This window comes from Notothenia rossii (genome assembly GCF_949606895.1).
Source record: "Notothenia rossii genome assembly, chromosome: 2".
NCBI classification, from domain to species: Eukaryota; Metazoa; Chordata; class Actinopteri; order Perciformes; family Nototheniidae; genus Notothenia; species Notothenia rossii.
Window position 1 is genome coordinate 73,891,088 of NC_136904.1, and position 15,210 is coordinate 73,906,297.

Genomic DNA, 15,210 nt, shown 5'->3' on the forward strand with positions numbered 1-15,210 from the left:
TGAGGTGATCAGGTCCGAGCTGAGCCCCTGTTGGCGTTTCAGTCTCCTCCACCCTCCACAGGCCAGATGGAGGGGCTCCACCTGCAGAGAGCATGAAAGAACACTTGCTGTGATCTTCTGTCACAAACAAATGCAGCAGAAGGATCTCTGGAGAACTCAGGGAACTCATTCAGAAAGTCATTGAAATTCGTACTTCTTCAATCCTCTGATCTGCCGCGGCGGTGACAGTTATATAACCTTGTTTCTATTAGGAAAACCTGAAAAGAACAGTCTCTTAATTGGAAATCGAAACTGTGATGCAAATTAATACATTCAAACAATCCAAGCATTGCATTTGTATAGGGTGGAGGCCGCTTGCCAGTGTTTTAATACTGTCGCAAGGCAAAACCACAATGGAGACGTTGGTTAGAAAGGAAAAGGAACCCCGGTTGCATTTATCATGGACTCAAAGAAAACACCCTTCCTATGCAACAACATTTCTTAACTGGCTTTGTGGCTTGTTTTGGATCTCTGCCACAAGTGGATATTTCTCCCCTAACTCCTGGAGGGCATGCATTGTCACCAATTTCACTTTTTATTGGTTCATGCCCCGTTGTCTAATTCTGCAGGGACTCCATGTCAGGGCAGGCAGCAGCAGGATGCTGGGTAAACAGTGTGAAAATGTTCTGGAGTAAAAAAAAAAATCTCCTCCCTCCAGTTGTTGCCCACCAACGTTGTCAAACAAGCGGCTGGGGAGAAAACTTGCTAGTGTTCCAGTGATAAAACATATCCTGCAGTCCTCCAAAAATATTATTTTACTTTTTAAACTGGTCATGGATCCTCAGAATCAGACTCAAATTAGATTAAGTGTCATTCCTTAGCACACAAAACCAAAAAGACTGTGTTAAGCTACAAAGGCAGGTTATGACAAATTAGAAGTCAAATTCTCCTCAGGGAAGTAACTCATGCATCCATTGTTAATTCAATTCTAATAATTTTGTCACAGGATAAAAAATCACTGACTAGATAAATTATTATCACTTCACTACAATGTCGGTGATGTTAATGTGATTTCGCTCGAGCACACAGGCTGTTTCTGCACACCCTCTGAATTTCATATTGAATTCACTGGGAAGAGTGACCTTGATTGAGGTCGAGAAAAGATTTTTTTTTAAGCATGTAGCAGCGCGGCAAAGTAGGAAGTTAAAGTGGGTGCCTTTCATAGATAAGGAGCTAGCTTTGTCTTTAAAGTGGGGTATATTGTTCAAATGGGAGCTCTTTATTCAAACACAAACATTTAAGCAAGCAAGCAAGCCAGATGCTTTTACAAATTATTCTTACTGTGTGGAAATATAATCATTAATATGTGTCTTTGCCAACACTGTGGAAAAATAACAGTTTCCACTTCTATGTCACTCAAATCAAGCCGACTGTGAGATTATGGTCTCCACAATATTTGCTAAAGTCTTGTGATAAGTTGTGTGCTAGAGTATCGTTTTTCTGGTGTCATGTTTTACTCGCCGGGAAACAAAAGGACGGGAGAGAATGAAGGATGAATCTCTCACGTTGCCACCCCCCCCCCACCCCCATACACCCCCACCGTCACCAGCCTTCTTCCCTGAACAGACCATCCATGTGAGGGAGAGATAGAAAAACAAAAGCACCCTGATAAAACCTTGGCTGATAGATAGATAAAGACGTTATGCATTCCATCACAAATAACGATCATGAAGTATATGAGGAAAAATGCAGGAACATTCAGATCTTCTGAAGTCATTTAAAAACAATTAATTCAACACTTCAGCCCTGTACTGGCATTACACAGCTTTCCATAGAGGACCTTTAAATGCCAAGTACTGAGATCCTAAGTAAAAGTACAAATACTACGGTCTTCAAGTCATCCACTACAAGTCAAAGTCCAGCATTTTACTTGAGTAAAAGTATTAGCATTAATATGTTTTTAAAATAAAAGACTAAAAGTACTCTATATGCACAAATGCTCATTTCAGAATGATTTAAAACAGAAGTATCAAAAGTAAAATTACTCAGTATGCAGAATGGATCTTTTCACAGCATTGTATTATTATGGTTATTCTTTTATCCTGTTTTTATTCGTGCAAAAATAATTTCGTAATGCTTAGATTATTAGTACAGTACTGCATATTACCATATCAGCATATCATGTGTTTTTATTTCTACAAGTAATAATACGAATAAATTCAGTGGAGTAAAAGTAGGATATTTGCCTCTGAAACTAGCATATAAAGTAACATTAAATGGAAATACTAGTACAAATATAAATATGTCAATAAAGTACTTAAGTACAATACTTGAGTAATATACTTAGTTACTTTCCACCACTGGGGAAGGGGTGGACTACGAGATGGAACAAACACTACTTTAATAAGTAGAGGATGTTTTTAAATCAAAATGCATGTGAATAAGAGAAATACAATATGGCAACAACAGCTATGTCTACAATGCATTGTCAAGTACACACACCTTTCTTCTGTGTGTAGCAGAAATACACAAAGCACTTCTCAGAGCTCAGACAAGAGATTAAAGGTATTTAAGTTACCCCAAAAACCTTTTGTGCATTTATGGCCAACACCCAGAGTCAGCTCCAACATAAAAGACTGGATGTTTTTTAGTATGCAGAGAATGAAAAAAAAGAAGAAAAAGTGAAGGTGATATTTGAGCGGAGCTATCATTATGAAAAATTATCCCGTGCTGACTTGCTCAGGGGGCCGGGATGAGTTGAAACTGGAGGGCTCGGAGTTGTTGACTGCTCATTCTTCTCTTTATCTCTCTGACATTCTTCTGCCTCATTTCAATAGCCATTCTTCACTGAAGAGCCCGCTTCGCTGCCGTTCACACTTCTTGTGATTTGTATTCTAAGTAGCTCAGAGATCTTTTGTATTCCTGGCTGATAGCAATCTGAATCCTCACGCTGACAGTGGAGGCTGCAGATATCCTGCTGAATCCAGAGGGGAAAAAAGGCATTATTTATCATGAGGAGTGAAATCTCTGATGTTAATGTACTAGCAAATGATAAGCTGCATGCCATGCACACACAAACTCCACAGATGATGAAAGGTAAATGGCAAGAAGCAGATTTATTGAAAAACACAGATTTGACATAAAAAGCAGGGCACCAATCTTGCACTGGAAGTATGAATATCATCAATAACATATCCCCGTTGTGGGACAAATAAAGAATTTCAGATTCTGAATATCATTCCTAACTTTTCCTCCACCAATCAATATGTCTGTACAAATGTATAAATATGATTCCGGGCCTTAATTTGTACATAATATCTCCAATCTCAGAATTTCCCCCAAAAACTATAAATATTCACTGAGTTTCGATTCATGCACTCTTAGGACCTTCTTTAAATACCTTAATAAGAAATAAATAAGAAATGTCTTTGTTTTTCCCTCACAGATATATGTTTCATGTAAGGAAAACATAGTGATCCAATACCAAGCAACTGCACCATTTCAAAGACTTCACAACTCCAAGCATCACGCTGAATTTAGAAACAGCCTTTGAGCGAAATGGTAAGTGTAAAGGAAAAATGTATGAATGCTTCAGAGGAAATACTTCTCAAAATGTAAAGAATAAGAAAAAAAAACTTCACAAAGTGAGTCAGCAAAAAGTAGTGAAAGGGATTTGGGGAATGTAGAAAATAAAATAGTGTATGTTATTCAGAAGAAATCCAGGAGTTGTGCTGGCGGAGAGAGATAACAAGTGTGTGTCTGAATGAAGAAGATAAGAGCATCATACCAATACAGTGGCCTTTCTCTGAGCGGCAGATTCCTCCTGTTCCTCTCCTCGGGAGTTCTACTGCAGGAGGATCTGAAGACAACACACACAGGATTAGTCTGCAAACATCTGTCTGTGAATGCTGCTGTATTACTGCTGATTATTAGATTATTCAGTCTTTCGTGTGTTCATACGAGTGATAATTGGAGGGCATTTTTCCACTCAGAGATCAGGTTGGTGTGATGGTTCAACACTGCATATTCAACAGATTGTAATTCAAACTGTGCAAGTGTTTCCGGGTTTTCCTGCAGATGCTTCACATGCAGTTTCCTTCATACCAGGGGGATTTTAGTGTAGAGTTTGGTAAAAAATTAAAACCCCTCTTGGAGTTTCTACAGATAGAATAACTTTTGTCAATAAGTACCAGAGTAACAAAACAGCGCTTTTAAATCGCCCATTCGAGATCAACACAGATCATATTTTATGCGAACACAGTGTTAGACCTTCAATCACGCCGAAAACTGAGGGCACTTGTCTCAATAGCATGTTTTAAATTGAAGTTGTCAGAAGTCCTTACCACCAGCTGCTCTTGCAGTAATAAGTAGTTTACCTTTATTACTGTCCTAATGTGCACAATGTAGTGACAGCTTTTTCGTCTTTTGTTTTCTTATTTATTTTCTCTGTATTTTATATGTTTGTGTTATGTGTAATGTTGCTGCCTTCTTGGCCAGGTCAGCATTGAAAATGAGATGTTATCTCAATGCTTTTATATCTGGTTGAATAAAGGTTAAAAACATTTTTTTTTTTTAAAGTCAGTCATTTTCAGAGATGCTGAGTACCGTCACAACACAAATGGCTTTGGTTTCCAAACCAACTTTTAATAACAGTAGGGTTTTTTTTATGATTCAGCATGACGACTATCTATCTTCTGATAAACTTCCCCATTTTCTAAGCACTCTGGGGTAACTTTTCATCACAACACACTGTTGTTTTGAAATGTAACTGTGAATTGTTCCTGTTGTTGAAATGCAGAGACAGTTAAAAAGCTGTAGAGCATCTTTACCTTAACTGACCTCTGATATAGTACGATACGGCCAGTTGAGAAATGGATTGAATGCTGACATGCACAACATGTGTGCTCCATCAGATAAACCTAAGAACAAATCTGCTATTGCAACATATGTGCATATGTGGAAAATAAAGGTTTTGCTCTGTGAAAATGTGCTGTTGTCCTGAGGTTTTTTTAATGTTGTGTTGTCCTGCATCTCTAAGAATCCCTTTTCAACACAAGGGGCAAACATCAATGGAATCAATGATGCACATTGACTCATTGAATCTATCAATGCTCTCATATATCAAAGACACGAGGCAGCATTTGCATGCCACATGGAGGAGATTTGGTTTCAGACAACCGTCAGCTCAGTCTGAGAGCAGGGCGGAGGGTTTGGTGTGGTCTGTCATCACCAACTGAAATCAGAGAGGGTTGGTAAAGCTGTGAAAGAAAATAACGTTCTGCACTCTGAGACTTGATAGCCGTTTGATAGAAATGCCACATTATAGGGTGTGGGGTTCTTTTCAAATCCACTGGGGGTCATTAAGCAGTTGGCAGCGCAGACATAACAGCACTTGAGCAGAGACAGGGTGTGTATGAAGGTGAGGACGGATTCTAACCTCCGCTGATGAAAACTGTCCTCAGACGGTTATAAAGTGATTTGTAGAGAGAATTATGAGGCTGAGAAGACCCTGAACGACCAATTTAAATGTCAGTGCACGCTTCATGCAGAGGGAGGGAGGTGTGAAGTGTGAGGCTGCTGAGCTGATGATATACAACCAGCAAAGCAGGTGTAATCCTAAAATTTCTCTAATTTTTCCAACAACTCTACTTGACGGATGGCTGAAAATTGTGTCCTTGTTGAACTCTACAGCACATTCATCTGCTGTGGTGACATTACAGCAGAGAAGGAAGCAATACTCTAATGTTCAACTTGAGTAAAAGTACCAAATATTAAATAGTTCGTTTTTACGAACTATTACTACGAATTACTTATTACATTTCAATATTGTACTTTACAGTACTTGAGAATATGATATTTGTTACATTCCAACAACATTGTAATATATTCTGGGTAGGTGCACTTAATAATAGGATAATAATCATATTATCACTGACTGATGTGAAATCTATGTCTTATGATATGTTACTGTGCTTACTTTTTGAAGTGCATGTGATAGTGATGTCTTTTTCCTTTATGGTGTCTCTGTAATGAAGGCGTTGATTCAATTACATGTTTGTATATCAGGTTCTCAAAATGTTTCATAGTTAAGGTTTGGTTTGCTTGGTTGTAAATTCATACTTCATATTGCAAAAAAAAAAAGGAAGTCTTAGTTTTTACAGAGTGCAAAAGTCACCAGAAATAAATTCAAGAATAAGTTAAGCCTTATGACATTACATAATTGTCACAGTGCCCACACAAACCTCTCTTTTTTTGGTTCAACGTCTTTTTCGAAGGTGACAAAATATTGGACACGGTTGTTAGGGTAAAACTTTCACAAAGTGACGCCCACTGTAGTTGGTTTTATAGTGGAACCTCTTTTGGAGACTCGTGCGTCCCTAAGCCCCGCCTCCGGGGGAGGGGGAGGGGGAGGGGGGGGGGCAGCGCACCGACGGCAAGCCTATATATTGGTTTGCATTAAGACAGACAACGAATAGCCCTGCTGCACACACACAAACACACACTGGTTCAAACGTCTCTTTTCAACGACTGGTAAACATGGAACAAGACGTGAGTTTCTTCATTTGTTTTTACTTTTTAAATTAAGACATGGCAGTTTGGTCGGTTTTGACTTGAAGCTGTTTTAGGAAAAAAGGTAAATCTAAATATATTGGATAATTTAGCACCCGTGTAAGCAGAGGTGTAATTAACTAGTAATAGGCCTACTAATTTTATTGTTTTGACCTTTAAAATAAACACTTTTATTGGTAAAATAACTAAAATAAATAAGTTAAATTCTAACTTTTTACACAACTTTAGAGAAGTAGCAGAAAAAATAAATATGTTCAACCATTTTTGCTAGATGGTGTTTAGTGGGAAAATAATGTGAATATTTATCATTTTCACCATTGTTAACAGTGATATTATATACTTTAAGTACTTGTTGTATTAATTTCTAAAATCAAGAAAATGCATTTTATATAAATATATATAAATATTTATATAAATATACTTTTCAACTTTAAAAGATACATTTATTGTTAACAACTAAATGTATCTCAACTGTTTTCTAACTTTACAATTCCTTTTTCTTTCAGATGGATGTGACCTATCAGTTTTTGGAGAACAGTACTGACAACTTTTCAGAGTCTGGAGACTTTGAGATTGGAGATGAGCCATGTGGCCGAGCGCTCAGCAGCAACTTCAGCAAGATCTTCCTGCCGACTGTTTACGGAATTATATTCGTCCTGGGAGTCATTGGCAATGGATTAGTGGTAGTTGTCATGGGCTACCAGAAAAAGGTCAAAACGATGACGGACAAGTACCGGCTCCATCTCTCCGTGGCTGACCTCCTGTTCGTCCTCACGCTGCCCTTTTGGGCCGTGGATGCAGCCAGCTCCTGGTACTTTGGCGGTTTCCTCTGTGTGTCAGTGCACATGATCTACACGGTGAACCTGTACAGCAGCGTGTTGATCTTGGCCTTCATCAGCCTGGACAGATACTTGGCAGTTGTGCGGGCCACCAACAGTCAAGCCACAAGGAAGCTTCTTGCGAGCAGAGTGATCTATGTGGGAGTGTGGCTGCCTGCTGCTGTGCTTACTTTACCTGACCTTGTGTTTGCCAGGGTTCAAACACGGTCGTCCGACATCCACTTTTTCAACGATAGCATAGAGACTGCAGACTCCAGGATCATCTGCCAGCGCTTCTACCCGCAGGATTCCAGCCTCATATGGACAGTTGTTTTCCGATTTCAGCACATCCTGGTGGGCTTTGTTCTGCCCGGGCTGGTCATCCTCATCTGCTACTGCATCATCATCGCCAAGCTGTCGCAAGGCACCAAGGGCCAGGCGCTGAAGAAGAAAGCGCTGAAGACCACGGTCATCCTCATCCTTTGTTTTTTCACCTGCTGGCTGCCCTACTGTGTTGGTATCTTCCTGGACAACCTGATGATGCTGAACGTGGGGACTTTCTCATGTGTGCTGCAACAAGCTGTGGATAAGTGGATTTCTATCACAGAGGCGCTGGCTTACTTTCACTGCTGCTTAAACCCCATCCTCTATGCTTTCCTGGGAGTAAAGTTCAAGAAATCAGCCAAGAGTGCACTGACAGCCGGTAGCAGATCCAGTCAAAAGGTGACACTCATGACCAAAAAGAGAGGGCCAATTTCCTCAATATCCACTGAGTCGGAGTCCTCAAGCGTTTTGTCAAGTTAACAAAAAACTCTGTGACTTGAAACTCTCAGGAGGGAGAGAAAAACTAAGCTTTGATTTGAAAGAACTTACTACATTTTGTACAATTGTAAAAAAAATAGTTGTTTTTTTATACTTTTTTTATTGCCTTTTTTATTGCAATTGTGTCTTGTGTTTTTTTTTTTTTTTTGCATTTGTGCAACCTTTATGTTCCTCAGAGAAGACTGTGTCCCCGTTTCCATATTTACAACCTGTGCTGCTGTATCAAAGCTCAGGCCCTTCTCTTTTTTCATGGATGGTAGCTGCTCTTGGAAACCTGTATATAGTTTGTAGCATTTGTGTGATCGCGCTTAAGTTGTGTACTTTTCTGAAAGCTATTATTTATTCCTATCATTCACACTGGAAGTTTTGTCATAAAAAAATAAATTGCATGCTGCTTTTTGATGTAAAAAATAAAAAATCCACTGCTTCATTATGACTGTTGTTTGCCTTTTCACCTCAAACCAACTCCTCTTTCCCTCAAGGCAGGGGTGGGGGATGGGGTGTGTGTTGGGGGGCGGGGAGGGTGGGTCTCTTAACACAAATGTCTCCACCTGATCTGGCTAGAAAGCAGGAGGAGGACTGAGCAGGCAATCCCTGTAATTGTAGGAACATCTGTGCACTTTTACATCTTAAGCAGCCATGACACAAAAGCTCAGAATTCTTGGTTATAATTAGCACCCATATGGCTCCTTAACAGAGTAAATAGCATGTTAAGTTCTCCTTTGACTAATTTTCTCTTCATTTGGCAAGATATACTTAAGATATACTCCTTTTTATTAAGCTTGTATACAAGTGTTATGCTTACTCATTTTAAAAGAGCAGGTCAGTGGGTCGTCTTAGCTATTTCCAAGTTAACAAAGCACAAAATAATAGTATTCAGGACTATATTCTTAATATGCAAATAGGCAGACACACAGTCTTTGTTGAGCACTAATGCAATATATCATACGCAATAAATCTGCCAAAATTACAAAGATGTCAAGATGAGGCATAAAAATAACAACTTTTGAGCACACATGCTGACATGTATCTTTCTGTGTGCTCTACTTTCTTAAATATGAACAAGAGATGTAATCTTGGTGAACTGGTGACGCGGTGATGTTCAAGTTTCAGAGCAAAGGAAGCTGAAAACAAAAGATGTCAAGGAGAATTAAGTCGTCAAATGGCTGTTGTACAATGTAATGCCGGCATCCATTCAAGACTCCAATGGAGTGACATTTCCATTTCTTTACATGTAAAAAAGGTGTGAATTGCCCCCATCGGGCCACAAGGTTAAAGGGTATTTGTGGCTCTGGTCTCTCAGAGGGAAACGGGCATAAAACAATAGGTGCTGTTTTCAGTTGGAAATGTTCCCAGATCATTCAGAATTAGCATGAGAGTCGCAATGACTCAGTCTCTGCAGAGACAGAGCAGATTAACACATCAAGTGCTCAGATGCTGCTGCTTAGGTACTGTTTACACGGGAACGACAACGGTTGTATCCGCTACTTTTATCTTTCGTATAGCCCGTTCGTTCACACGAGGACGTATCGGAACCTCGGAAACGGACCCCTAAAACGATAATGGGTTCCAAGGATAGATCTGGGTAGGGAACGCTCTGGGGGGCCAAACGGCTCCGTGTGTACGTCCTATACGATAATTTTCCTGATAACGATGAAGCCATAGCCCCGCCTCAGCCCACCTCTGCTGCTCACCCAAATCTACAGCTCCTCTACCACAACCATCTGCAACAAGTGGACAAATCCTCCGCAGAGAATAAGCAGAAGGGCAACCAGGCAACCATGGCAACCACGCTCAGGGGTCTTCTTCGCTGCTTTTGGTGTATTTTGTGGCGGAAGTACAGCACCACTTACAGGCCCGTCATATGTACTACAGCGTATCCAGCGGGTCGAACGGTCTCGTGGGAAGGGACAAGTTTATTGAGCCGTATCTGTGTGAACAGAAGACTTTTTTGAAATCGAATTTCGTTCGTTTGCGTTCCCGTGTAAATGGGGTCCTAGTTCTTCACCGCATCAGGAAAGCTTCAGGATCAGATCATCTACTGTACAGAAATGTTACCTGATGTGCATGGTTAGTTTCCCAGTAAACTGATAATATATTAGGAAACTATTTAACCAAATAACAGTGAGCTTAGCTATCATTAATGTAGACAAATTGTTAAAATGTTGCATTATCACGAACTGTCGCAAACCTCAATAAAAACAAAAGTGATGACAGGCATAACTGCCTTAAAATAGAGGCTGGAAAAACAGGAAAAGCCCAAAAGAAGAACATGGTTAAAAAAAAAACAGTAAAATGGATATGCTTTTATTACTGTTCCTGAGAATGATATCTTGTTTTTAAGTCATCTGTTTTATGGATCGATTTTTTTGGTTCCTATTGCTATATTGCATACCATTTTCGGAATACTTAACCATTATCACCAAGACAAAACATAAAGCTTTTATCCCAAATATCCAAAGGGTCCACTTGAGTGCACAAACAGTACTCAGGGCCCCTTTGGGAATAAACCCTCAGGGACAAGAAGGTGCTTTTTCATTCATTATTAAAGCTTTCGCTCTCTTTGTGTGGTGAGAAAAGGCTTACTGCTCAACAAAACACACATAAACATCCATACTATAAATCTATACATCAACTTGAAGAAGTGTTTATTTTAGATGGAATTGGTTTTTGTGACATAATAATGTTTTCATCTGTTACTAAGCCTCAATATAAACTTCCTGTGCAAAATCCAACCTCTCTGACATCTTATATATAAGTAAAAACAAACTCATATGTGTATGTTGAAGTAGGGAAGAGTGTCTTGTTTGCTTTGTGGGTTAAAGGGCAAAGCTGTTGAAATGGACAGGAAATACTTTCTATTGGTGATTCATTACCAGTGGGCCAGTTTCAAACCGCGACTTGAGACCATTGTTCAGGACGTGTTGATGTAGGTTTTGCTGTTGAGATGTATACAATTAACAGTGACAGTAAATGCAGATATACATTTAAATGGGCTATTGCAAACAAGGATGAAAGGAACACTAATACCACAGGTTCCTGTGGACAGCGACCTGCTCCTCTAATGGTTGCATTGTTTTGGTTGGAAAGTGAGCAGCAGGAAAGCTGTTTCCTGCATCAGGAGCTCCTGTGGCCAACAGCCTGAGAAAAGCTTTGATGACCCCCCACTGTATTCAACCCACCATCACTCACTGCGGTCAGTTATTCCTTCAAAGGTCACTGCATACCTGGATGCACTCAGAGAGCTCGACCAAAGGCGTGAAACTCATTTCATGCAGTGACACTTTTTAGGGGTGCATGTGGATATATAATAACTACTAGATGACCACACATAGTGGTGTTTGTGACATGTGGATATATAATAACTACTAGATGACCACACATGGTGGAACCTTCTAATCAAAAATAATGAAGACCGCAGCATATCATTTTTGACAAGCTGGTTGTGTAGCAATATCCCTTCCTATTGATTTAGTTATGTGTGTCTTTATATGAAATAGAAAACCCACATGATAATGTACCACTTTATTAACTTCCATGGTTTGCATGCACACTTAGACCGTTTATCATAGTTTATAAAGTTTTACATTTCTATGCACAAACAATATGTAGCCTACACATAATATTCAACCTTCCCAAAAGCTATGTCTGGTTTCTCATACAAATATTATGTCTTAGCAAGCACACTTTATTTTTGAACAAATTGCTTATGCCTTCAAAGTAATGGGCATAATTGTATCAAATATCGTAGCAGCCCTTTTCTAACACACATTAAAAAGATGCAACATCTAGCAGAGAATACACACATGATGCTATAATACAATAACGGCATTATCAAAGAAAAGAAAGGGGATTTATATGAAATGATAAAGAGATATTTATAAATAAATAAAAACGTTTTAATCACTAGGCCAATCTGAGAAAAAAACAAAGAGAAGCAAGGACTTCAGATATAATTGGCATACATCAAAACAAAAAAAAACACAATTCTTTCTTGCTATTTTTATTACAGTAATTCTTTAATCAGTGATCATGGAAGTAGTTTGAAACAATTTAAAAACCAAACAAACACTTTTCCGTTCCCTTATTTTGTATAACCCATGTGCAGGACTGAAAAAATAGGGTGGCCGGAACTATGATTCAGTGAGTCGTTTCTAGACGGAGTCTCCGGTATTTGGTGCTACATCAAAACAAGTCCTTCCTTCCTTTGCACGTCCATGCTTTGAACAGCTGATGTGGTGCTTCTTTCTGACTGACAGCCGTTAAACATTTCGTCCTCATTCTCCACGAATATAGCTCAACATGACTAAAGACGAAGTCCAGGGGTAAGAACGCTGTGAAATGTGTTCGTGTCATAAATAGCGTCTCACAGAAACTCTTATACTAGCGTATACTAACAGTAGAACGGCTAGCAGCTAGCTAGCATTACTAAAACAGACTGCAGATTGCATCATCTGACAGTTCAAGTAAATACATCATGAGGCATGACGTTTAGCAGAAATATATAGCGAAACACAAATATAGCTCATATGATAGCTAACGTATGTGCAGTCTCATTTAAACACCACTTATATTAAATAATCGCTCAGTTTATGGTAGCCTTGCTAAATAAACTATGTGCATATATGTATGTACGTGGCTAGTGTCTGGTGAATAATAACTTGGTTGCAATCAAGGAAATGTGAGACTTTGTGTTTGCAACCTCGTTTACAACATGCAAAACAATATTTGATTGTTTTTGTTTTTTAAAAGTAGTTTTAAATCCCCACCTGTTTGGTCCTGTTCATGCACACTCGCCTGCTGTCAGTTGTGCCTCTGGTCATGGGCCACGACCCCCTCAGTTGAAAAGTCTGTGTATTAGAAATGAAGGAATGTGTCATATTAGGTTGTTGAAGAAACTAAGTGACAGGAAAAAAACAAAAACCTGTATGATGCAATGCAAATCAATATAAGAACCCTGCAGTAAATACTACATTAGTAACCTGTGTGTTACCTCAATCTTAATCTCATTGCATTAAAAATAAGAGGTTTTTAGTATTTTGTGCACCACAGTTATTATGGGGAGGGGTTTAAATATGGGGAACACTTTTACACAATAATTCAAATCACAATCCGTTGCTTTGATTAATTGATTCACATCCTGTCAACAACATTTGAAAACGTCTGTGTCACAAATGTTTGGATTGTAGGACGTCTGCATTGTTTTGCATTTTTATTTTAAACTATCAATCGTAATGTTGTGTACTTCAGATGACTAAGTCTTACACAATGACTCACAACAGGGTTTTCTTTGTATGTGCAACTGCTTCATTAATTAATTGTGTTTTATGAATACACCTGATGATGACATCTGACAGTTGAATGTCATAATTCGCCAAATTTGGATTGGCTGTTTATGTGTAACCATGCAACAAACAATAATTGTGGGTTAGGGTGTGAGTCTGAACTAAATGAGCCGTGCAGACTGGTTTGTTTTTGTATTGATTTGAGAGCAGATTGTAGTAGTTTGTGGCCTGTCCCAGACAGCCAGTCTCACTTCATTGCCTGAGGGAAAGATAATTGTGAATCCAGTTTAACAAATCCAACTAGTTGGTGGAAGATATAAATACCGGCCTGAGGTTCTCTTATTAGGCTACTCTTATTTATAGTTTTGATTGTTTGTTGCATTCAATACATACAGAACAAATGCTCTTTAAACACGGTTGTGAACAATTATAAAACACACAAAATATCATACATTATAGTTATTTGTTTTACGCTTTACTGAGAAAGATGGGGCCTTTTTGCAGTGCAGCAACTTCTCATATTTGAACTTGTCCGATTCAATTTCATGAGAAATCATAAAATATTTGAATCAGACAAAATATCTTCACATCGTTTTAAAAGCCGCAACCAATTTCAAATGTGCAAAGTCTAACCGGGAAACCCTGTCAGGTATTGTCTAATCCTAAACGTTGTGTAAAGGAAGTACAACACCTGGTCTAAAGTCCTCCCTCGTAGGACCAGCTCATCATCTGTTGGGATTGGTGTTTCTTGTTTAGGTTTTATTGCTATGTATAGTTGGCCTTTGGTCCTTGTTATTTCCTGTGACGAAATGCGAGCAGTTCCCATTTTGCTCGTGGGCTTCCTTCAGGTCTAGACACCTGGTCAGTGGGGAAAACCAAACGGCACTAACTCATCCACCTGCAACCTTAACACACACTCTTATCACATGTGAAGATTTGAAGTAATGGAAATGTTAACAAAGTCTGTTACAGGAGTACCTGGTTTATTGCAGCTTTTTCTTTTACAACCTTCTGTTGTTTGACCTAAAACAGTGGTTTATCACTTCCTCAGTAAACTACAGAGAATGCCCTGATGTTGCATCGATAAAGGCCATCATAAATCACCTTTAATTTCGTTTTCATTTTCAAACCTAAAAGTAAACATTATAAGAAACAAATAAAAAATGTGAAGTTGTATGATACTTTATTGAGAGATCAACTTTTACATTTTTCTTGCATCACAGCAGCTCCATTTGCAACATCAACAAGGACAAGATACACAGAGACCGACATTTAACGTGACGTCACGGTCAAGGGAAGCATGCTCAATACCCTTTAACGTACATTTGACGTTGAAATGTTACCCTATTAAATCTCGGTTCCCTTTATATTGTGCTCTAGTGTGGTTCCCTCTTGCCTGTTAGATGTCTAAAGTCTATCTCCATTTTAAATGATCTTCATTCATACATTACACTCATCCTATATTGTGACCCAATTGTTACATTGAAAGAGTGCCGTGTATTTAGTTTACTTTCTTGTGGCTGCTACCAAGCAAACTTGACGTTATAGGCAAATGTCACATGCTTATCAGCACTGACATTGTGTTGAGCTTTGAGTGTGGCATTGACATTTAGCAAATAAAGACACCTCTACGTTTAGATAAGACTTAATGTTATCATAATCAGATCATCTGTATTCTTCACAAATGCTATAATGGATTAGAAAGTGCTGCTGAGACTAATGTCTTCTTAAAGCGG

The 15,210-nt window shown here is 38.9% G+C and overlaps 2 protein-coding genes across 2 annotated transcripts in view; both read left to right on the plus strand.

Annotated features, from left to right (window-relative positions):
• Nucleotides 1–6,447: 6,447 nt before the first annotated feature.
• On the plus strand, nucleotides 6,448–8,622 carry LOC307028927 (C-X-C chemokine receptor type 4-like). The gene is made up of 2 exons (XM_079664335.1): nucleotides 6,448–6,528; nucleotides 7,056–8,622. Exons 1-2 carry the CDS (start codon nucleotides 6,517–6,519, stop codon nucleotides 8,169–8,171), a joined length of 1,128 nt encoding a protein of 375 aa, XP_079520461.1. The 5' UTR covers nucleotides 6,448–6,516; the 3' UTR covers nucleotides 8,172–8,622.
• A 3,734-nt stretch (nucleotides 8,623–12,356) lies between these two features.
• Nucleotides 12,357–15,210, plus strand: part of dars1 (aspartyl-tRNA synthetase 1) — a 34,754-nt gene continuing 31,900 nt past the window's right edge. Inside the window, exon 1 of the mRNA XM_079663403.1 lies at nucleotides 12,357–12,514. Coding sequence (XP_079519529.1) covers nucleotides 12,492–12,514 — 23 coding nt within the window. The 5' untranslated portion in view covers nucleotides 12,357–12,491. The remainder of the gene's footprint in view (nucleotides 12,515–15,210) is intronic.